Source organism: Sarcophilus harrisii, chromosome 2 (assembly GCF_902635505.1).
Source record: "Sarcophilus harrisii chromosome 2, mSarHar1.11, whole genome shotgun sequence".
NCBI classification, from domain to species: Eukaryota; Metazoa; Chordata; class Mammalia; order Dasyuromorphia; family Dasyuridae; genus Sarcophilus; species Sarcophilus harrisii.
The window spans coordinates 31,121,437-31,145,896 of record NC_045427.1 but is presented as its reverse complement, the minus strand read 5'-3'; the positions used below and the strand labels follow the sequence as shown (position 1 = coordinate 31,145,896).

At 41.4% G+C, this 24,460-nt stretch overlaps 1 protein-coding gene across 3 annotated transcripts in view; it reads left to right on the top strand.

Annotated features, from left to right (window-relative positions):
• Window positions 1–24,460, top strand: part of REEP1 (receptor accessory protein 1) — a 125,155-nt gene that overhangs the window by 76,446 nt on the left and 24,249 nt on the right. For all 3 annotated transcript variants that reach the window (XM_031949798.1, XM_031949797.1, XM_031949796.1), the window contains exon 5: window positions 3,600–3,713. In XM_031949798.1, the coding sequence (XP_031805658.1) occupies window positions 3,600–3,713 (114 nt within the window). The remainder of the gene's footprint in view (window positions 1–3,599; window positions 3,714–24,460) is intronic.

Below are 24,460 nucleotides of genomic sequence, written 5' to 3'. Positions count from 1 at the left end.
GTGGAATTTACAATTAACCAGAGGAAGAAGTCATTAAAGTGAAGACGTTATCAGGTGGGATAGAGAGGATCTCATAGTGAGCTCAGACATGAAAAGGAGTCAGAGAGGAGACCGGTGCTATTTTATTTATGTGAAAATAGCTTCACAGGCTCATGCAATTACAACACAGAGTCATCAGTGATTAGTGGTTTGCATTTTAGGGTACTTCTCTTTTAGTCTCAAGGGAGTGGAGGCATGTTCTAGGAAGTAAAGGGAAGAACCAGGGAGGAATTAGGTGAGATAAAGGGGAAATCTGGAAAGAGCCAACCTAACTGACCAGGTCTCAGAATTGTCTAATGATATGCTAATCAAGACAGTCTCAGGGAGGATGAGACTAAAAAGGCTGATAAAGAACTTGGGCTCACATTATTGAGGCAAAGGAGGCTAATTAAGGCCTCGTGTTTTACAAACTGGATAGTCTGGGAGAAATGCTTTCTTATAGCATTTAATAAGCTGGTTTCAAAGTTCACATCATAGGGATCCCAGATTAAGAACTGCTCCAGAATGGAGACTCTAGTCTGCCAAGGGTGGCCAGCATTCTCAGCCAGAATTTTAAAAGATGAAGGGTAAAAAATGGGATTCCATAATATTCTTGGTTTCACCCAAATCTACTAGTTAACTAGTACTTATTATTAATAGTTAATACTAATTAATTAATTAATACTAATTAAAATACTAGCTAACTAGTATTTATTATTATTAGGCTTTAAGATTTGCAAATTACAAATACTATTTTATTTGATCTTCACAACAATCCTGAGTTGTAGGTGTAGCCACAGGTAAGGTGAAGGGAATAAGCATTTATATAGCACCTCCTGTGTGCCAGGCACTGTGCTAAGTGCTTTATAGATATTATATCATTTGATCTATATGACAACCTTCCAAGGTAGGTGCTATTATCATCCTCTATTTAACAGTTGAGAAAACTGAGGCAGAGATGAAGTGATTTAGGGTCACACAACTAGTATATTAGTTTACCACAGAGACTTCCCGGGCAAACTTTTATCAAGTGACTAAAAACTAGTGCCATAAACTTACCTGGACCCAGCCATCAACCTTCAATGTCAATCCTCAAACCAGACAGAACCCCAACATAGAGGGAGAAATTTTTACTGACCTGGGAATTGAACCAAAGCTTTTCCCCAAACTCCCAAGCAGACCAGTGCCAACTACAATGGAACCAGTATATTTTCTAAACTATTGAGTAAGAAGAAATCCAGAAATTAAAAGTTTTTAGGGGTTGGAATTTCACAAATTCCACCTGAATTGAACTGAGGATCTTAGTCACACTTTGATTTTCACCTTTAACTTGTTAAATATTTTTGGATTTGTTCTGCTCTCTCCTTCAGTTTCCATGTTCACAAAATGAAAGATCGGGTTTATAGGGAAGAGCCCTGGATTTGGAGTGTGTGTGTGTGTGTGTGTGGTGAGAGAGAGACAGAGACAGAGACAGAGAGAGAGAGTGACAGAGAGAGACAGAGACACAGAGAGAGAGTGATAGAGAGAGACAGAGAGACAGAGACGGAGACAGAGAGAGAGAGAGACAGAGAGAGAGAGACAGAGAGAGAGAGAGAGAGAGAGAGAGAGAGAGAGAGAGAGAGAGAGAGAAACCAAGCAAATCACTTATTCTTGTCTGGTCCCAGTTCCCTCATCTTTAAAATCTGAATGACACAATCTCCCAATTTCCTTTTAGCTCTCAATCCTATAATCTTGTAAACAGTGTTATTCCCTTAAATTTACCCCCTTGCCCTCTCCACACACACACAGACAACAGACAACTTAGTATACTGGAAAAAAGAGCTGCTCTTGGAACGAAGAAAATCTGGGATCAAATCCTGCTTCTAAAACATAGTATCAAGGGTCCCCTTCCTACCCAGTGCTGCAGGAAACAGATTAAAATGTAATTGGGAAACATCTAACACAATAAAAAAAAATGAAATAAAAACATAGATAACATGGCATTTTAAAACAGTGAGTATGTGGCCTGTAGGAATCCTGATAAGTGGATTAATGGCTTCCTTTTGATTTGACACCTCTGCTCACAATCGCTCTTAAACTAGGAGACAGAGTTTCCTCGTCTAAAAAGTCCCTGTGTCAATGAAATCACAGGTTTAGTCTTCATTCATTCACCTATCTGTCTATCTGTCTGTCTGTCTGTCTGTCTACCTATTTATTTATCCATTGATCTATCCTCATCAACAGTCTTTTTTGTGGATTAGGCTTAAGAAAATTTTGGAGAAAATGTTAATAACAGATTTAATTTGAGTGTGTCATGCATACATCCCCCCACCCAGAGAGTCAGTTGTTCAACTTACCAGCGCACTCTTGCTTCTGTCCCTTTTCTGCTGTTTTCACATTCCAAATTCAATTCAACATATATGTGTATGTGTGGGTATATATACACACATGCATAAATGTGTGCATATGTGTCTGTATATATGAATATACGTGTGCATGTGTATATATTTTTGTATATACATGCATCCTCCTATATATGTCATGCCTACAATGCATACAAAAAATATCCAGATCCTGCCATTCTACTGGAATGTAGTTTGACGATACTGTTTCACCAACAAGAGACATAATATTTACAGGCATGGATACAGTGTCTTATGTTGTATCTAGTTTTCTGTGCACTGGTTGTTCTGCCTCTAGTACATCAAAAGGCTGTTTAAGGGCAGGGGCTACTTCATTCATGTTCCCAACTCCTAACATGGTGCCTGGTACACAGCAGGTGCTTAATAAGTGCTTGCCCAATTGAATTGAACAAAAGAGGATAAATTATATTATTTAGGATGAACAAGTTCAATGCTCTTGTTGAGGTTCAAAAAGAGACCCCAAAAGGTTGGGATCATAGACTGGTGTCACGAGGTGTCCCAAAAGAATTTGCAAGCTTGAACCTATATCCAAGTCAAGGGGCAATTTGTGTGTGTGTGTGTGTGTGTGTGTGTGTGTGTGTGTGTGTGTGTGCTTTAACACCAATTGAAAAGGGCTAAGTTCCAAAAAGATTTAGCAAAGAACTAAGAGCAAGAAGATAAATTTATAGGAAAAAGAGAGCTTGGGTGCTTGATGCCGCTGGTAGGCTAATTTTGTGGCTCAGAGGGAGAACTGAGGGTGGTCTGGTATGCACCCCATTATTGTCTCAGAAGCTTTGTCATTGCTGACCCACAGATTGTCACCTGACAGCCAGCAATGTTTGTGGAACTACAGCGCTCTCAAGGTCAGGGGGCTACTGCCACATTTCCCTAGAAGTTTTATCCCATTATTTTTATCGGATTTTTCAATTCACAGAGCAAAATAAGCATTTCCATAACACAGTATAATAAATAGAAAAGATGCTTAATTGCACGTGAAACTGCACATTTATTTACAGATCAGGAAACCGGGGTCCAGCAAGCAGTGAGCGGCAGAGCCGGGCCATCTGGCTTCACACCCGGCATTATTTCCCCTACTGCAGCCAGGACTTCACTCCAAGCTACAGGGCATAACCCCTAGAAGAGGGGATGGAGGGAGGAGAGGATTTAAGACCCAGCTCAATGTGCTTTTTTGTTTGACAGGAAATTGATGACTGCCTGGTCCAAGCCAAAGACCGGAGCTATGATGCCCTTGTGCACTTTGGGAAGCGGGGGCTGAACGTCGCAGCCACTGCAGCAGTGATGGCTGCTTCCAAGGTAACCCCAGAGCTGAGTTGGGCAGAGCTACTCTGCCCTGCCCAGTTTTCTGAACCTCTCACATCTACCCACTGAATCAGTATGATTTGGCCACAGCCAGAGAGCCGGACACACCCCGAGCTCCTCAGGAGTGGACCTGGGGGAGAGAAGCAATGAAACTGGGCATGAGGAGAGTGGGAGGAAAAGGGAGGGGGCTTGCTTTTCTTCTCCAAGCCAGGCTCTTTTTCCAGGCAGATTTCATTAAAAAATAAAAATAAAAAAAACCCGGCAGGTGTTGAAACTGGGAGAGGGAATGAATGTATGAACCCCAAGACCAAGCTCCTGAGTAACTAAGGAAAAACAAAGCAAGTCAGTCCTGGGGCTGGAAGCTTGGAGGAGGATTGTGTGGCTGGAGGAGGGAAGTGGAAGACTGGTTTTGTTGGGAGGGAAGGAACATTTAAGCAGCTTCTCTTTGTCTCTTCTCTAAAACTGCTCCCTCTAAAATCAGTATTCAATGTTATTCATTATATTGTATAATGAATAGATCCAGGGACATGGAGTCTGGAAAACCTGTGTTCTAATTCCACCTTTGGCTACTTCCTGGCCACATGACCCTGTGTGGGACAGGTCGGGTGCAAGACCCCCTTCCCAATAACTAATCGGAGACATCATCGGGTACAAAGAGAGAGCATTTATTTAGTCCCTGCAGGGAGAACCCCAGACACACCTGGGAGCCATCCCAACTCTGCCATGTGCTCCTGGAACCTGGCCAGCTTCAGGCTTGTCCAGGATTTAAAAGCAAAAGACTGGAGCTTTCTCATTAGATAGATTAAAAGGATGTGATCATCTTTGACCAATGGTCACCAATGACCTCCTACAAGTCACATCATTTCCTGCAACTTCCTGTATCTCTAGGTTCAAAGTTCATCCCTCCAGAGATCAAATGACCTCTCCAGGGTCCCAGTTTTGGAAACAGGGATCATGTGATTCAATACTATGAAATGCTTCATCCAATAGTTCCATTCAACCCTATTCACCAATCTTCAGTTTTCTATTCTGTAAAATGGAGATAATAATAGGACGTACCTCACTGAGTCGGGAAGAGCAAATGAGATGATATAAATATAAGACAATTGGAAAATCTTGACATTTTAAACATCATTTTAATTGATGCATTTGTTTTTTTAATCCCCTGAATATATCCCTTCCTTCTCTCCTATCCAACAAGCCATCCCTCCATTATAATTGCATTTTAGTTATTAATATTATTAGTAGTAGTTGTATATTGTCATCATCACTGTTGATAGATCACAGACCTCAAAGGTCATCAGATCTACCCATTCTCTAGTTTATAGATGTGAAAGTTGAAGCTGAAAGATGGTGCCCAGGGTCACACAGCTAGGAAGGGTCTGAGGTAGGATCTGAACACAGATCTTCCAAGTCTACCCACTATTTCATGTGCCTCCCTCATTCTTTTACTTTCCTTGATCTCTTTATTTTTATTTTGCTTTTTTTTACCCTCTATGCAGCAAATTAAAATATTTTTTCAATCATAGGGTCATAGATTTAGAACTGAAATGAATCTTAAAAGTCATCTAATCTGGTCATCTCATGTTACAAATCAGGAAACTAAGGCTGAGAGAACAAAATAACTTGCTCAGGGTCACATGGACAAGGACTGACAGAGCTGGGATGCAAACACAGGTCCTCTGACTCCACGTCACTCCACAGGGGATAATTCAGGCATCGTTCCCATTCCACTTCCTTTCCCCACTCCTGATGTTTGTATGAAAGTTTGAGGATTTTCTCAGCCTGGCTAATTTCAGTCATTAAGAATTTGGATGCTGATTTTGAGGGCCAGAGAGAATGTAAACTCGGTAACTAGGACAGTTTGACTCCACTTCATCATTGTATCCACAGTGACCAGAATAAAGTGCCCAGCAATAATGGGCCTTGTTGGCATTCTTAAAGAATGGAATTGAGTAGAGTTCAACTGAGTTGAGTTGAGTTGAGTTGAGTTGAGTTCAACTAGTTGAGTTTAGTTCAACAGAGTTGAACTGAATTGAATTGAACTGAGTTGAGTTGAATTTAATTGAATTAAGTTAAGTTGAATTCAGTTGGACCGAGTTGCATTGAATTTCATGAATAAAGTTGAACTGAATTGAGTTGAACTGAATTGAATTGAGTTCAGTTTAATTGAGCTGAGTTGAGTTGAATTTCATGAATTAAGTTGAAATGAGTTGAGTTGAATTGAATTGAGATGAACTGAATTAAGTCGAGTTGAATTGAGTTTTTACTCAATTGATTGAGTTGAATTAAGTTGAACTGAACAGAATTGAATTCAGTTAAGTTCTGTTGAATTGAATTGAGTTGAGTTGATTTCAATTGCTCTGAGTTGAGTTGAATTGAATTGAGTGGAGTTGAATTCAGTTGAATTGAATTGAGTTGTCAGCTTGAAATGGACAAAGGAGAATGTTCTAGAAAGGGAAGACATGTAATATTAAAAAGGCAGAACTCTGAAATTTCTTGAAGAAGACTGGATTCCTACCTGGGAGCCTGAGATAGAGGGATAAAGGAAGTTAGGGAGCCTGAGCAGCTCAGAAGACATGTGTGAGAGCTAGTCAGTGAGTTCAGAAAGAGGCTTGCTCAGGGGATTTCTGAGAGAAAGCAAGGCTGCATGAGGTAGATATGGCAGAATGACTCTTGGCTCTGAAGTCAGGGGACCTTCAAATTCTTCCTCTGATGTATAGGCCTTTGCAATGTTCAATAAGCCAGTTCACCACTATTGCAAAAACCAGAAATTGGACTAAATGGCCTCTAAGGTCCCTGTTAGCCCTAGATTGATTTATGATTCCATGATCAGAGCCCAAGTTCCAATACTGAATGGGGGGCTGTAGGGAGAGTAGCTGTAGTGTCAAGACCAGGGATTAAATGCAGAAAAGACCTGGCTTCTTCGGGGATTTAGTTAAGGGAGTTGTGGGACTGAGAGAGTGCACCACCCCACCACACCCCAGGGTGAATCAGACTTGAAATCAGACAAACTATCTCAAAAGGGAAATGGGAAGACTGGAACCCAGATCCCATTATTCCATAGTTTTCTTTCCATGCTCCTCAGTTGCCTCAATCATCTAATAATCATGTACTTCAAAATGGCTGATCACTTGGGCTGGGATAGGGAAAAGGAATTCCTTAGGAAGAATGAAGAGGAAAATGGTAGGAATTCTGGAGTCCTTCGAGAAGAAGCCCCTTGCAGATAGTGGTAGGATACATTGTTAAGAATAGCAGCAGTGGGAACCCATCTAGAGAGCCTTGTATTTGGGGGCTTCCCTGGATCCTAGGTTTGTAACGCTTTACCAGGGGTGAAGGACAAGTAAAGGATACAGTGATTAAAGCACGTGGACAGCAATCAGGAAGATTCATCTTATTAAACTCAAATTCAGTCTTAGATACTTTCTAGATGTGTGACCCTGAACAAGTCACTTAACTGCCTCAGTTTCCTCCTCTGTAAAATGAGCTAAAGAAGGAAACCACTCTAGTATGTCTGCCAAGAAAATCCCAAATGAGGTCATGAAGAGTCAGACATGACTGAAAAAATGACTGAATAGCAACAACAACCAGAGGTGAAACAGATGGAGATCAGAACTTAGAATTTTAAAATTCTAAATCCATGAGCCCAACCTTTTCAAATAAATATCCAGAAAATCAGCTCCGTTTCACTGACCTTCCTTTCCCTCTTTCTCTGCCCACTTTATATGATTTTTTAAAATTGCTATTCTCTTCTAATTTTTATTGCATCTTTTTTTCATTTTCATCTTTTAATTTTCATTTTTGCCAGAGTGGCAGTGTGGTGTAGTGGGAAAAGAACTATATTTGGGGTCCAAGAAGATCCGCTTTCAAGTCCTGCCTCTGACTCACAGCAGCTGCAAAAGTCATAAAATCTCTCAGGCAACTAGTTCCCTGATCATTACCTTACAGATGAGCTGCTAACCAGTATCTATGGAGAGTTTTCCTCACCAGGGAAATCACAGATTTGAACGTGCCAGAATTTAGTTACATATTTATTCAAAGATCTCTCGGTTCCCTGGGCTACTCCTTTCTTATCTGGGCTTGTTCATGCTTATTCTGAAAGTAACTTTTGCAGGGGTCATCCTTTTCCAGGTCTGCTTCAAACTTGAGCCCCCGGATGGGCTTGGTAGAACTTTGGCCAACAACAGCACCTAATGAGCCACCATCGGTCCCTCAGAGAGACTCCAAGGGACAGCTCTCTCACTCCCTGGGGGATGGTCCTTTAACGGGAGAAACCCTCCAGCCCTCGCCTATTTTTAGACCCAGGCTTCTCTCCAATCCGAGCCACAGTCCAAAAGGAATGTCACACTCTAAGAAAAAACTCCATCATTCGAACAAAACATGGCGGAAGCTCCCCAAGGGTCAGACACAAAGAGTGCTGACATAGTTTGATGTTAATTTCTGTCAAGTCCAACCAATGTAGTGGTAGAAGCTTTCTGCCGGATTCAGGTGGAGATTACAAAAATTTCTGCACTTTTCCCAAATAGGTCTTTGAAGAGAAAAAATACCCATTTCTTCTAAAAACAATACTCTCTTTTTAAATTTCTTTTTTGTTTTCTTTCTTTTTTTCTGATGTCAGATGGGGGGAAAGCACACACACACACACACACACACACACACACACACACACACACACACATATGGGGACTGAGTCGGTCCACATGGCAATGACTGCAGCTGCTGGCTGAGAATTAAATGGAGGGGTATAATTAGACCCACCCACTCAAACTAAGAGACTAAGGTCACCACATATGTAGCTTTTGCATGTTTCTCAGGGCACAATGCCAATTCCATAGTCTTTAGCTTGGTGACTGATGGGAACGATGTAGGATTGGCTATGTGCCTTTCTTCCAAAATAAGGAACCTTCCTGACCAGTTTAATGCCCTAGGAATATAAATGTGGAAGAAAGTAGAAACTAGAGCTGGGTGACTGGGACTTTGTCTCATGGAGCTGAGATCAGGGATATTCTTTCTCCCTTTAGGAGATCTTCCACTTTCCAGCTTCATGCCATAAGGCACCCTTTGGAACCTCTCCTAGAGGTTCCATGCTTTCCGCCAGCTGCCTCCTCTCCTGCCAGGGATTAGGAGTTAGATTTGTGGTTACATATACCTGAATCTTTGGGATATCGACTGCTTCCCTGTCCTGGGGCACTAAAAATAAAGTCTACTTCCTGCCATGGCTTTTCAACCAATATTTTTTTTTTAATTTAATAGCCTTTTATTTACAGGATATATGCATGGGTAACTTTACAGCATTAACAATTGCCAAACCTCTTGTTCCAATTTTTCACCTCTTACCCCCCCACCCCCTCCCCCAGATGGCAGGATGACCAGTAGATGTTAAGTACATTAAAATATAAATTAGATACACAATAAGTATACATGACCAAAACGTTATTTTGCTGTACAAAAAGAATCAGACTCTGAAATATTGTACAATTAGCTTGTGAAGGAAATCAAAAATGCAGGTGGGCATAAATATAGTCAACCAATATTTTTAAAAATCAATTTTCATTGATATCTTTTGTTTTCTTACCACCTGGAATTTCCTCCTCCTCCTGTCTCCTTCCTCTCCCAGAGAGGATTATACCATATAATAGATTTTCAATCAATAGTTTTTGATAGCACCAGAACAGCCCCAGCAACTGTTGAGGAAATTGTGCAGACTTAGCATCTTGACCTGTTGTTTTCAAAACTCAACACTTCTCCTTCCCATCTTTCACCTCTATCACCCATTCACAACTTGGCTATAGATAACACCCTGACAAAATACCATTATTTTCCCACTCTGAATGAGAGAGTGGAGCTAGAAACACAGTAGGAGCCTTTTGAATACTTGTTGCCTTGAGCTGAGTTTGAAGGGAAAGTAAAGAGGGGAAAAGACTTCAAAAGGAATTCCCACCCTTCATCTTCCAATAATTATTCTTAGATTATATTTGCTGATTATATCTTCACTGGGGTTTGGACCCATTTCCTTGACAGTGAGAGTAGAGTATGTCTTCCTATGGACTTGATCTCTCTGTCTTTATGCCTTCCATTACCTTCTATATCCTTCATTTTCAAGTCTTTGGGTACATTCTGGGGAAAACAATTCAAAACCTGTAAGGGAGTAGGAAGGGAACCCAATCTCTGTCGCCATTTTTTGCTGTTGAGTCAGCCTCCCTTCTGCTCACTGGATCCAGCTGAGTTTTTCCCTTGCTCTTAAAGGAATAGAGTCTCTTATTTCCATTTTAAACTATTTTCATGGGTCTCCTATAAAAGATAAATATCACTGGGCTTGAGAAAGATTCTACCAAGGTTTTAGCTTACTTTTTTCTTCTTAGTTCTGATTTCAGTCAAGGACTAGGTGACTCCATATTGCTTTCATGGGATCTCGGAACTGGAAGAGGTCTTGGTGATCATCCAGTCCAACCCATTTCTAAATGGGAAACCTCAGTCCACTATCTCCCACATGAGATCGTGTGAACTTCTCTTGGAATTTCCAGTGAGGGGAAACCCACTGGCTCCCAGCAGCTCCTTCTGCTTTTTATTGAAAAGCATGATTTACTATAGCTCATTGTTAGAACGTTATTTTTTTTATAGGACTTTATTCTTGACCATAAATCTAATCTGGCCTCCCTATCACTTCTCCTTATGGCTCTTAATTCAGCTCAGGGACCAAGGAAGATAAAGTATCTGTTTTTCATGTGGCAGTCATTCAGAAGCATAAACAAAGATTCAGATCAGTTCCCCACTGAGTCTTATCTTCTCTAGGTTAAACATCCTTTGTTTCTTTTGACTAAATCCCATATGGCAGCACAAATGTTCTCTATTATGGTTGCCTTCTTCTGGATGTTCTCCTAAATATTCCTGTTGTCCAGAACCATATTGACCAAAATTAAACAAAATCCTGATGGAGTACAGGTGTGTGTGTCCCAGCACAAAATATTGTAGGGACTATGTCCTTCTTGATCCCAGAAGCTAAATGCAGTCTCAGATTACATTAGCCTTTTCTTCGGACTGACACTTCATGGGGGTGACTCATATTGAACTGGTGGTCTACCAGAACCTCTAGATCTCTTCCAAATAAATTGCTGTGAAACCATGCTCCTACCAGCCTGAACCAATGGAATCCTTTTTTTTTTGAACCTATACATAAAACTTGAAATTGGATGGTGGTAAATACCATCATTTTTAGATTTGACCCAATGTCCTAGTTTGTTAGGCTTTTTGAATATTGACTCTGCTCTCTAGTATCTTAGCTTTCCATTCTAACAGTGTCATCGATACATCTGATAAGATGTCATCCATACCCTCCTCCAAGTAATTGAGATACATGTGAAATGGCACAGGGCCCAGAGCTTCTTGTCACTTGGAAGAAAGATGTTCTTCATTATGGTGGGTTTTTAGACTGTACCCCTCCCCACTCCTGATCTAACATTTTAGCCATCTTTAGCCTACCTCCAGCCTTCCCAGGTACATGATGGACTTTCCTCCTTAGCATCATCTCTGCTATCTCCACCTGAGGAAGATAAACAAGCAACTCTCTTTCATCTTATACTCCATAATTCCACATATGGAAAGAACCAAGTTTTAGTGGTCACCAATTAAGAGCTCAGGTCTGTTTACATTTCTGACAACTCCTCTCACATTATCTTACCCATACTCCTTCCTAATAAATGTTTAATGAATTTAATTGATCTAGTTCTTTTGTAATCTTGAGAACAGAGATAATGTCTGTCCTTCCTCTTGTTCTAATGCTCTGAACCCAACAAATGGTCAATAAATGATGTTTGATAAATAAAAAAAAGAATAAAACATTGTCTCCTTCAAATTACGTGTTAAACTATTTTTCTTCTTCCCTGATAATTCTTATGTCCTACTTCATCAACTCTTTCTGTCTTTATCATTTCATGCTAGAAAATTTCCCAATAAATTTATTTGACTTCATTCTGGAAATACTAGTAATAGTGATAAGAAAGGGAAAGAAAGAAATTAAAGGCATAAATACTACCCCATCCTATGGACCCTTTGTGGTTTCATGCAAAGTACACCTATTAACTAAGATCCATTCTATGAGCTGTGTCTGAAAACTTACCTTATTTGATATTCATATTTCATACTAAAATTCACATTCTTGTACAGCATTTCTGATCTTGTGGCATTTATTTTTATTACTTCATTTATGTATGTCTAGTTGGTACTTCTTCCTTTCTTTCCTTTCTTTTCTTCCTTTCCTTCGTTCTTTCTTTCTTTCCTTTCTCCTTTCCTTCCTTCTTTCCTTCCCTTCTTTCCTTCCCATTTCCTTGCCTTCCTTCCTTTTTCCTTGCCTTTCTTCCTTTCTTTTTTCTTCTTTTCTTTTTCTTCTTTGAATTTAATTATTTGCTTGTTTATAATAGTCCATTTATTTTTTTCTCACGTATGCTTGGTTTCTCATGTATAGCGGTTTATCCTAACTGTCCCTTTGTTCTAAACAACTAGGCTTCTAATAGTAATGCCTAATACACAGGGAGAATAACACATTTTTCCCCTTAATTGTGTCTTTAAAATAGAAAATGTAATGTTTGACATATATTCGATCACTTGCCAACTGGGGGGGGGGAGGAGGAAAAATTAGAACATAGGGTTTTGTAGGAGTGAATGTCAAAAATTATCCATGTAACTGCTTGCCATCTTTGGGGAGAGGGCGGAGGGAGGGAGGGGAAAAATCAGAACAGAAGTGAGTGCAAGGGATAATGTTGTAAAAAATTACCCTGGCATAGGTTCTGTCAATAAAAAGTTATTTAATTAAAAAAAAAAAAGAAACAAAGGACAAAACAACAACAACAACAAAAATTATCCATGTATATATTTTAAAAATAAAAAGCTACAATTGTTAAAAAAAAAAAAAGGAAAAAAATAGAAAGTGTAATTCTGCATGTAATCAAACAAAAACACCAAAGAAGAAAGCCAATAGTTCTAAAGGACAAATTATTAAAAATTATCATCTAGGGGCAGCTAGCTGGCGCAGTGAATAGAGCACCAGCCCTGAATTCAGGAGAACCTGAGTTTAAATCTGGGCCTCAGACACGTAACACCTCCTAGCTGTATGACCCTGGGCAAGTCACTTGACCCCACCCCCTCAGGGGGGAAAAATTACCATCTACTTGACATTAAATTTCTTTTTCACTTTTCCTTTAACTACAGGCATTCTTATTTCAATCCCAGGCTCAAGGACACTTTTTTTTTTTTTTTAACCATGGAAAATGTTATTTAAAGTTTTATTGATGCCTTTTGTTTTAGCAGACATTGCCAAATTTAGGCATTCCCTTATATTTACATTCTTCTCCCTACCCTCCAAATCTTCCTTGTAATAGAGGAAAGCAGGTAAAACTGTCAGTGTAATGGCACCTGGATGGTGCCGTATTCCATATCACAATCTCGTAGCTCTCCAACCAAAGGTGGGTGTGTGGGGAGGCGATCACTTTTCTCATCTCTTCTCCAGGATCACAATTGGTCATTACAAAGACTAAATGTATAGCCTTCTACTTCATTTGAATATTCTTTTGGTTTATAGTAACATAATTATTCACAGTAAATCCTTATATTTTGAATCAGATAATTCCCTTAGAACATATTCATGTGTCTGATATTTTAAAGTTTCAGACCAGTTTATGCTCCAAATCCCTCCTCTCTCTTCTTTCTTAGAAGGGACCAAACTACCTGCTCACAACGAATCAGACAGGAGATCTTTTCTCTCCTTTTTTAGGGTCAATTGGCTGGAATAGTGGATAGAGACAGCTCTGGAGTCAGGAAAACCTCAGTTGAAAACTGACCAGCTCTGTGAGCCAGGGCAAGTCACTTGACCCTTGCCTGCCTCAATTTTCTTTTCTGTATAACGAAGCGGATGGTAATAGCACCAACTTCCCAGGGCTGTTTAAAGATCCCATGAGTTAATGTTTATAAAACGCTTAGCACATAATAACAGCTGTATAAATATTAGTTATCATTAATAACTGTTAACTGTGGTTCACTCCCTGCGCTTTCCCCCAATCCCCACTTCCAGCACAGGGAAGAAGAAGAAAAATAGTTCCCTCCCTCCAATTCCCCATCCCAACCACATGGGAGCATTTAAATAAAAAATTGGTCACGCAGCCATATGGGCGCCATTAGCGTGTATGCCCTTGATTGTCTTTTCTCCAATCACAGAACTCTTCAGCTCATATTCATAATGTGCTCCCAAGTTTCTGTTTCCCTCATGCCCAACTCTTAGGGTACCATGTGGAAGTGAAATGAACATTCTATTCTAGTGTTACCATAGCAACCTGTCCTCTAACCACCGGGTTTAAGTACAAACTGCTTTTGGTTACAGACTGCCTTCCAAAATAGCTTGAAGTTACAAAAACTATAGTTTATCCCCCCAGGTGACTTTGAGTAGTTTCTTTAAACAGATTTAAGCAGGATTTTAAAGAGCTAGAAAGTAGTTTCATCACATCCCTTTAAATAGTTCAGTTTAGCTGTTTACAAGATGCTTCCTGTGTCAATCTCCTCATAGTAACAAAATATGGAAAGTCCCTTTTCTCAGATCTATTCTGCAGATGACTCAATGAACAAAAGCCACCATGAGAGCAGAATCAGGACCGGGAACTCACAGCTGAGTTTCTAACTCAGTTGTTAGTTCTCTGAATTCTTATGGTCTTCATTTAGCTCTTGGAGACCACATTGGCCCTATGACCCAGAATGCTCTCTGCTAGCTCTATGACACCAGTTAAGGGGAGGATGGACCCCAACTAGCTGACCTCAGAGAAGCCTGAAAAAACCAGTCCAAATTACTTGTTTTGGAAAATCTAAGTAGTAAAGCTGACCTCAGTTATTCTTTCAGGCTGTTGATTGATGACCTGAAAACAAGGATGAAATGTGGGTAGATGTTTACACCCTGAGACGACTTAAAATAGTAGACAAAAATGCTGGATTTGGAATCGGAGTCCCTAGGTTCAAATCCCAAACTCTTTGACTTAATCCCTCTGTGCTATCCAGTGCATTATTTAATCTCTCTCCTGGGATTTCCTCCTTATCTGTAAAAGGAGAGGGCTGGACTACTGAAAATCCTCCCAGCTCTAGAAATAGAAAGTTCTTCTCCTTGGGCAAAGTCCTCCATTTTCAGTTCAATTTGGTTAAAGCAAATGGCCTGCTTTGGAAGCAAGGAAGGGAAGGATAAAGGAAAGGAAAAGAAGGATTTAATTAAGTGCTATTACCAGGCAGTTGCTAAAAGAAAAAGAAAGATAGTCTCTGACCTCGAGGAGCTTACTTTCTATTGGGGAAAATGTATAAATAAGTATATTGTAGAGCAGGTGGAAATTAATCTCAGAGGGAAGACACTAAGCAGCTGGAGAACTTGGCAGGGCTTCCTGAAGTGACATTTGAGCTAAGTCTTAAAGTCTAAAAAGTTATAACTAACATGGTTCTCACATACTGCAGAGAAGTGTGTGAATAAATGGGGGCGGGGAGGAATTACTAAGCAATTATTATATAGTGTGCTGTTGGGTAGCAGCCTGGACGCAGGAAGTTCAAATTCAGCTTCAGACATTCACTAGCTATGTGACTCTGGGCAAGTCACTTCACCCTGTTTGCCTCAGTTTTCTCATCTGTAAAATGTGCTGGAGAAGGAAATGACAAACCTCTCTAGTATCTTTGCCATGAAAACCCCAATGGGGTCACAAAGAATCAGACATAACTGAAACAACTGATCAGCAACAAAAATATAGTGCGCTGACTGCTGGGAATACAAATAGGAAAGCGTGGCAGTCCCTGGTGCTCTGATTTCTCTCTCAGTTTTTTGCACTCTAAATCTTGTTTGTCTCTGTCCATGGTTGACATTCAGGGAGCCCTATGTGGCTATTTGGCGGAGAAAGCCCTCTGGGAATGACTGACCTACTTACACACCATGGCTCTGGGAGACTATTTTAAGGGGTGGCTGCACCTTCTCCTACTCTGTTTTAGAGCTTTAAATAGCACTTTTAGGTTTGCAAAGCCCTGCGTTTTCTCATTTATTTCTTATAACTCCATGTAGAGAAGATGCTGCTATTATTCCCCATTTACAGGTTAAAATAGAGTCTTAGGGATGAATTTATCTTGCCCAAAGTCACCCAGCTATAAGTATGAACCTGGGCCAAGTGAGAGTTCCAGAGGACTTTTAGGAACTCAGCCAGGGTCTTAATGTGGCTGTTATTAGTCCTTCATCCTCAAAAACGAGCACAAGGTCAGAGAGGTGATACCATGAATTGGATTTAAGTGAAGGAGGTCTGTGCAAGGTCACCTGCCTCCCTCTGCCCTCTAGAGCCATCTGGCCCTTTTAAACGGAGGTCTTTAAGAGGGCTCAATTTCTCTGGGGCAACACCCATTCAGTGCTTAAGTCTAGGTAAGGATTGAAGTAATTTCATTGGAAGTGTCATCATCAGGCCGTCAGTCTGGGTCTTTCTGATCCCAGGACCCCCAACTCTGCCATGGTACCTTCCCTTGTAATATTGCAGTTCAGCGAGTGTTACCCAAGTGCAGTCTTTGCCCCCTGGGCACACCACTTTACTGCCCAGGGGAAGAAGAAAGGAGATGGGCAAACAATGATCCTGGAGTTAGGTTGTAAACAATTGCAGCGCTAATCCCTTCAGGAGAGTCCTCCACTGGCTTCTTCCACCCACTCCCCTGAGTGATCAGGAAATTATCTGGAAGATGTGTTGTACCAGCGAGAATACACGTGGGCATAACAAACATTGAGTGAGATACTTAGGGGAGTGAGGGACGTTCTTATTCCGAGATCAAGGTCCCGGCAGACTCTCCTATAGGTTAGGTCACTAGGCTGGCCCAGGGAGGTGATTTACTGGAGTCTAGAATATCTGATTAAACATGAAAGGTCATTGAAAGAGCAGCCCATTGTCAGGATTGTGAGTGATAAAAAAACAATCCCCCAAAGCCTGGAGATCAGGGTCCCAATCTCTGCCTTCAGGGGCTATCCAGACACTCAGTCGGGATAGAGCTTAAAGGCCAGTGGTACCTGATACTAGATCCATCCCGCCCATATTTCAACCTTAAGTTGCCTTTTTCCCTGAGACCTAACAATTGTTTTCTGAACTGGACAATTTTGCTAGACTTGAGAGACCCGGATTGCAGTCTCCTGGATTGGAACTCTTCCAGACTGTATTGTCTTGGATCGGTCACAAAATTTATGTTCCGTTTCCTTAGCTGTAAAGCAGAAACAATAATATTTGAATTGTAGACTTCATGGAGTTTTTTCCAGGAAGCTACTTTGTAAATCTCACAGAGCTCTACAAATATGGATTGTTGTTCTGATCATCATTGTCCTCTTCCTTTCTGTTACTTGTAATTGGCCCAGACACTTCCTAATGCCATTTCAACAGTATTGAACAACCAGAAATGACTGGAGCTAACCCAGTTTCCTTTTGGAAATCTACAATGGTAAAACTGGCTATTCTCTTCTGCACTGAGCTGGGCTGCTGCTTTCCAAGCCACATTGCTATCCCCAGTGAGTTCCTGTTTTTCCGTCTGCTCCATACCCTGACATCATCCTCAGGAACTACCATGTCCACGCTGGTGACTTTGCCTTCAGACCTTATGGTCCATCGTCTGCACTGACCTCCCTCCCTCTGTAATTCAGCTTAATAAGCATTTATTAAGGACTTACCCTGTGCTCTCTCTCAACCCTCATATCCAAGCTGTTGCCAAGATTTACCAACGTCCCCCAAATTCTTCCTCTTCTTTTCTCTATCATTGAAACCTCCCTGATACAGGTCCCACTCTTAGACTATTGTAATAGCCTGCTTAGGGGAAGGAGGGGCTCTGCCCAAATCACGTTTCTCCCACTCTAATCCAGCCTTCATTCAGCCAGTGAGATGCTGTTTTCCAAAAACTTGACTTCCATCATGTCACCACTTTGTTCAATAAACTCCAGTGACTCCCTATTGTCTCCAGGAGCAAATACAGAATCCTCCGGCACTCAAAGCCCTTCCTAACTCAGTCCCCTCCCACTTTTCTAAGCTCCTTACATCTTATTTCCCCATATGTACTCTTGGATCCAATGGCACTGGCCTCCGGGCTGTTCGACCAACAAGAAGCTCTGCCCCTTAGCATGGTGGACATGGTCTATGCCTGCAATGCTCAACCACTGGCATCCCTGGTTTCCTTTTAAGTATCAACTTAAATCCCATTTCCTACAGGAAGCCTTCTCTAACCCCTCTTAACTGTAAAGTTTTCCTTTGTTTAATTCTTTCTTATTCATTTTGTATATAGCTTGCTTTATACATATCTCTCTATATGCATATATCTCTATCTCTATCTATTTGTTTGTTGTCTTCCCCATTAGATTGTAAGCTCTCTGAGGGCCAGGACCCTCTTTTGCCTCTTTTTGTATCTCCAGTGCTTAACATAGCATTTGGCACATAGTAGGCACTTAATAATGTTTATTAACTGATTGATTGCTAGGACTGGCTAAGGTGCTAGAGACACAAAGTTAAAAATGAAATGGTCCCTGGCCAGAGGGACTCGTGTTTTCTATTGGGGATGGGGAATGAGAATAAAATTATAAAGAAGTAAAAGCAAAATATATGTAAAGCAAATGCAGGTGGAGAGTTGGGAAGAGAGAATTAACAATAGAGATCAGGAAAAGTCACAGCCACAAAGCCAGGCCATAGAATTCATCCCCCGCCATCATTTTACCTTCACATCTCAAACTTGGTCTTTCTTTCTGACCACAATCTAATTCCTCTCTGCCTTTTCAATTGATTTCCCCATGTTGGGATCAATCAGTAAAACACCAAGCAATTTTTCAGGTTGTCCAAGGCACGGTGCTAGAGCAGGAGGTCCTGCCCTTCAAGGAGCTTGTACTCTCCTAAACTCTCCTCATGAACCCGTTCTATTCTTCTTGAATATCCTGATCAGCCAGGACTTCTTGGTCACACACTACTTATATTGCTCTGGCCATCTTGGAATCCTTGGTCTTCACCATCGTGGCCGAGTGTAAAGGGTAGACTCAGCAGAACCATGGGTAGAACTTTACCAAGAGGCAAATTTAGAAGCGATGGTAGGAGAAAGTTCCCCACAACTAGCTGGGCTGCTTAGGGGGAGCACAAAGTGAGTTTCCTCTCAGGGAAGTCTTAAACCAGAGGTTAAACATCCTCTTGGTGGGAGCAGTACAGAGAGGATTCTTGCTCCGATGTGGGCTTGACTTCCCTGATTTCAGAGGATCCGGGTCCCCTGCCCCTGCTACGTTGCCCAGGCTTGTCCCTGAAGCCTAATATTTTCTCTCAAGGGGGAACAATTGTTCACATGACTGCTAGAGGTAGCGAAAAAGGCAGATGTACCCATGGAAGGAGAAACATAGGGAACAAAACGGAAAGTCAGATTTAAGTGACTGCTGTCCCATCTTTTCCTGAGAGCAGCTTTGAGGAGAAATGGAAAAAGGTAGAACACAATGACAAAAAAGGGTCCGAAAAAAGGAAAAGAATCAGCACCAAGAGCGGAATAGGAGGGAGAAAAAGGAAAGCTGAAAAAGAGAAGCTTATTTCTGCAGAAGGGCATTTAAAAGTTTCTCTATAGCTAACACTTGCTGAGTGAGTAGTGTGTAGTAAGGATGCAGCTGAATAAAAACTTCCCCTGACTAAACTCTGTAGAACCAAGTAGTCCTGACTAGTGGGGAGGCTGTGGCTGGGGGATCTCTTGAGCTCAAGAGTTCTGAGTTACAGCACTTCCAAGCAGATCAGATGTCTGCATTTTGTCTGGCATCAATAGGGTGAGCTCTCCAGATCAGGAGGGATGGGGGCTGCCGGGCTATATAAGGAAAGGCAGGCTGGTCCAGGTCAGAAAAGGAGCAGGTCAGAGGTTCTGGGCCAATCAGTAGTGGGTTCTGCTGGTGAATTACAACTATATTCCAGCCTAGGAGATTTGGGGGAACCCAGTCTTAAAATAATAACATAATAAATACAAAATAAAATAATAAAAAATAATAACATAATAACTATAACATATTGAATATCTGCTCTGCCCCTCCCCCCGCCCCCCCCCCGGCTACCAAGGGTCCAGGTCTTTATATTTCCATATGTTTAGACTGCAACTACCTTCTGTTTTTTCTTCCTCTAAGATCTAGCACTTCCAATCTGTCCTGGTTACTGATACCTGCCTAAAGCCCTATTTTGATCATATCTCTCCCCTACTCCAAAGTTGTCAATAGCTCCCCATTACCCATAGGCTAAAGATCAACTCCTTAGCCTTCGTGATCAAACCCCAAACTTTCTGCTTCTCCCCTAAATGAATTCTTTCCCAGTCATCTGGAATATGCTTTATCTTTCTCCACTTCTGTTCATACCACCCTCCCCCTCTTTCCCAAAGTTCCTTTCCCCCTTGTCTATCAAAATTCTAGTGAACTCATATAACATCTTCTCCAAAAAAAACCTTTCTAGCCAGTCTTGTCCATAATAACTTTTCCTCTTTTTACCTTTATTGCATTAATTAGTGATAGAATCATAGCATCACAAGGAACCTTAGTTGTGACTTCTTCATCTTACAGATAAGGAAACTGAGATCCATTTTAAATGACATTTCCAAAGTCACCATTGATGCAAGTGGAAAACCTGGGATTCTCATCTTGGTCCTCTTGATGCCAAAGTCCATGTTCTTTCCACTGCCTTGTTTGGTTAGTTCACATGTTATAGCCTATATTTTCTCCTAGACTAGGAGCTAGCTGCTTCTTTTTTTTTTAAATAGCATTTTATTTTTCCAAATACATGCAAAGCTAGTTTTCAATATTCACCTTTGCAAAGCCTTGTGTTCCAAATTATTCTCCCTCCTTTCCCCCCTCGCCCCTCCCCAAGATAGTAAGCAATATAATATAGGTTAAACCTGTACAATTCTTCTAAACACATTTCCATATTTGTCATGCTGCGCAAGAAAAATCAAATCAGATGGGGAAAAAAACCACAAGAAAGGAAAAAAACACAAGCAAACAACTAACAACCAACAACAACAAAAGGGACAGTTACTACCTTTGATCCACATTCATCTCTCTGGATACGGATGACTCTCTCTATCACAAGTCTTTTGGAATTTCCCTGAATCACCTCATTGTTGAAAAGAGCCACATCCATCACATGATCTTGTTATTGCTGTGTACAATATTCTCTTGGTTCCACTCATTTCACTCAGCATCAGTTTGTGTAAGTCTCTCCAGGCCTTTCTGAAATCTTCCTGCTGGTCATTTCTTACAGAACAATAATATTCCATAACATTCATATATTATAACTTATATAACTTATTCAGCCATTCTCCAACTGATGGGCATTTACTCAATTTCCAGTTTCTTGCCACTACAAAAAAGGCTTCTATAAACAATTTTGCACATGAGTTTTCATCTTTTTATGATCTCTTTGGAATACAGACCCTGAGGAGACACAGTTGGATCCCAGTTTGACAGCCGGTATTGCTCTCCAGAATGGTTCACAACTCCACCAACAATGCCTAAGTTACCCCAGGAGCTTCTTAAAGGAAGGGTCTTATCTCCCACAGTGCTGTGAGCTCATAAGCACTTAAATGTTTATCAAGAGGTCCGTGTGGCTCCTTCCAGTCCCACTGTGTGGGAACAATGTCAATGACTGTTTCTTTTCCCCTCTGTCAGGTTGCCCGGCTCTTTGATTTTGTCTCATATTTGGACCCCAGAGAAGGGCAGGTAACCTCACAAAGAAGTGTGACTAACCCCAGACTGACCCAGCGTAGGCAGCAGCCTCTGTCCATGTCGCACATGGTTTCGATCGGGACAAAGCATCTCTCTTGTCCTGATACCCATGTGGGAATGTGTGTGTCAGTAGAATTTTTGGAGCAGAAAGCAGAAATCCTTTCTGGTCATCCCCCCAAAGCCCTCCACCTCCTGATGTAGTGCCATCTAACACCTGATTAACTCTAGAAGGATTTGATGCCTGATGAATGAACTCAGTTTGGTCCTTGGCTCTGCCTGGTAAACTCTTGGTACTCTTCCCTTCGTCTTTAGAAACCTCATTTCTTTTATAACCCAGGATTTGGTCTCTTTCCAGCATGGATTTGGAGCATGTACTAGAATCAGGTGACTGATCGGATGGATTCGGGAAGGAAATACTAACACCTTTTTAAACAATCTGCTGTGGGAAATAGGGTGGTGTGGCAGTTTGGTTTTCAGCAGCTCGCATCACTGAGGTCCTTTGTCATTTTTTCATCGATGAGTTGTATCGGTCACCATTCCTAGTTCTGAGTGGTAGCCGCTGATTAAATTTAGAGAGAATCCTCAGGTTACAGATTTAGACCTAGAAGGAACCTGAAGGAACACTGATACAATAATTCTCATTTAACAGGTGGGGAAACTGAGACTTGAAGAGCTAGGAAGTGTCTGAGGCAGAATCTGAATCTAGGTCTTCCTGACTCCAAGTCGAATGTTATATCTGTTACACTATCCTTCCTAGAAGTTGCAATTTTAGTGCTGATGAGGGATTGTTGGGCAGCAAGGTGGTGCCATAGTGCTGGAGTCAGGAAGACAACTGTGTGAGTGCAAATGTAGCCTCATTTACCCTGTTTGCCTCCATTTCCTTAAAATGAGCTGAAAAAAGAAATGGGAAATTACTCTATATCTTGGTCAAGAAAAGCCCAAAAGGGACCATGCAGAGTTAGACCGGACTGAAAACCGTTGAGGGACAATGCAAAGAAACTGTCATGATTCACTGCCGAGGGGTGGAAGGTAGTAAGAAGAGTGTTGGGCTTGGAGCCAGAATTGTGATAAAAATTCTGGCTCTTCCACTTTCTAGCCGTGTGACCTTGGGCAAATTGGGCTACTGCTCTAGAAAAGGGGAATAGCGATGCCGGTAGCGGCTCCGTACTGAAGTACTCAGTGAGTGGAAGTGCTTTGTAAAGCTTTTTTTGCCTCTCATTTGAGCCATAAACTAGAGACAAGCTCAGAGGGAAGGCACTAATAGTAAGAGAGAGTGGGAAATACCTCTTTGAGGCAGCTAGTTGACTCAGGATTTCACTAGGCTGTAATTCAGTGATTACATTGAAGAAGTAATAGGGAGCCACAACAGACTATGGAGCCAGAGAGTGAGATGCTGAAAGCAACATTTTAAAAAACATCAGTCTGACCCTTGTTTAGGATGAACTTAAGGTTTGGAGGGAAGGCAGGAGGTGACTGCCAGGAGGTTATTGCACTAACCCAAGGAAGAGATGATGAAAGTTTCAACAGTGGAAATGAAAAGGAAGGGGCAAACATGGGGAATATAACAGCTAATCCAATTAAACAAACAGGTATGCAAAAAAATCTTGGGCTAGCTACTTGAAAGTCCAGAAAAATCCAGGAGGCTCTAAGGCTGGAGATGGGACTCAAATCAGCAAATTTAGAAAGTCTAAAGAGGAGACAGCCGAAGACAGGGATCCTTTGGATCACTTCCCAGGAGAATTAGAAGCTCTTGGCATCTTGCAAAGGTCAGCAAAGCCCAGGACAAGATCCCTGGTTGCCCTGTTGTTCAGAGCTGCCAGAGGAAAAGGTGGAGGCTTAGAGAGAGCAGCTGATTCTTTATATCAGAAAGACTCTGGCACCATCAGACTAGACACAGGACAACCATCTCCTGTGTATCCTTTGGGAAGGAAACTGGTACCAAAGGCGTATTTTCTGAGAAGCTTAATTGCTGTTGCAGCATAAAAATGGAGGAGAGCATCTGAGGGCTGCAGGAGACCTTGAGAGCCATCTGCAACTTCCCAGAATGGCCCTGGCTTCTCATCTGTAGAATGGAGAGGACTGTGTATAAGATATCCTCGAAGGTTACTTCTTACTCTGGTTCTGTGCTCTTGGGAGAACTCTAGATAATTAACCGGAGAAATGTGAGGAAGGAGTTAATTATTTTCAACTAAGGAAAACAGGAAAGCTTTCAAAGGGGATGGGACCCCCTAGCTAGGTCTTAAAGGAAGAGATTTTCTACCGATAGAGCTCCGGAGGCCTCCGTGTTTGCAGGGCTGATGGAGGCTGTCCATTCCCAGGCACAGGAGATGGCTTACATGAAGGTGTGGAGGTGGGAGAAGGACACACAGAATTAGGGAGCTGGGGAAGGGCTGGGAGCAGGAAGCTGCCAAACAGACACTGGGGCTTAAGGCTCCACTTAGGTGGATGATACTATAACTATGTATCATATATAGATATAGATACATGTGTGTATATGTGTATATATGTGTGTGTGTATATTTATACATATGTATATGTGTGTAGATAGATAAATAACTAGATATATAGATATAGATAGCATAGAATAGATGGGTAGACACACAGGATAGATGGCTATGACAGATAGATAGGTACATAATTAGATAGAAATTAGAAAGTCAGACAGGTAATGGGGGTGGGTGGATGGATGGATGGATAGACAGACAGACAGACAGATAGATAGATAAATAATATAGATGGATAAAGAGATGGATGGGACAGAGACAAACATAGGCAAACAGGTAAATAATATATGTGTGTAAGAGAGGGAGGAGAAAGGGAGAAACGGGAGAGGGAGAGGGGGAAGGATCGAGATCTCAGAGGAGATATCTTAAGGTCATAGACTTAGGGATGAAAATAACCCACCAGGCTATCAATTCCATCCCCTTTAGTTTACAGATCAGGAAATTGAGGCTGAGAGAAATTACATGATTTGTCCAGGGTCACACAGCCTATATCAGGTGGAATTTGA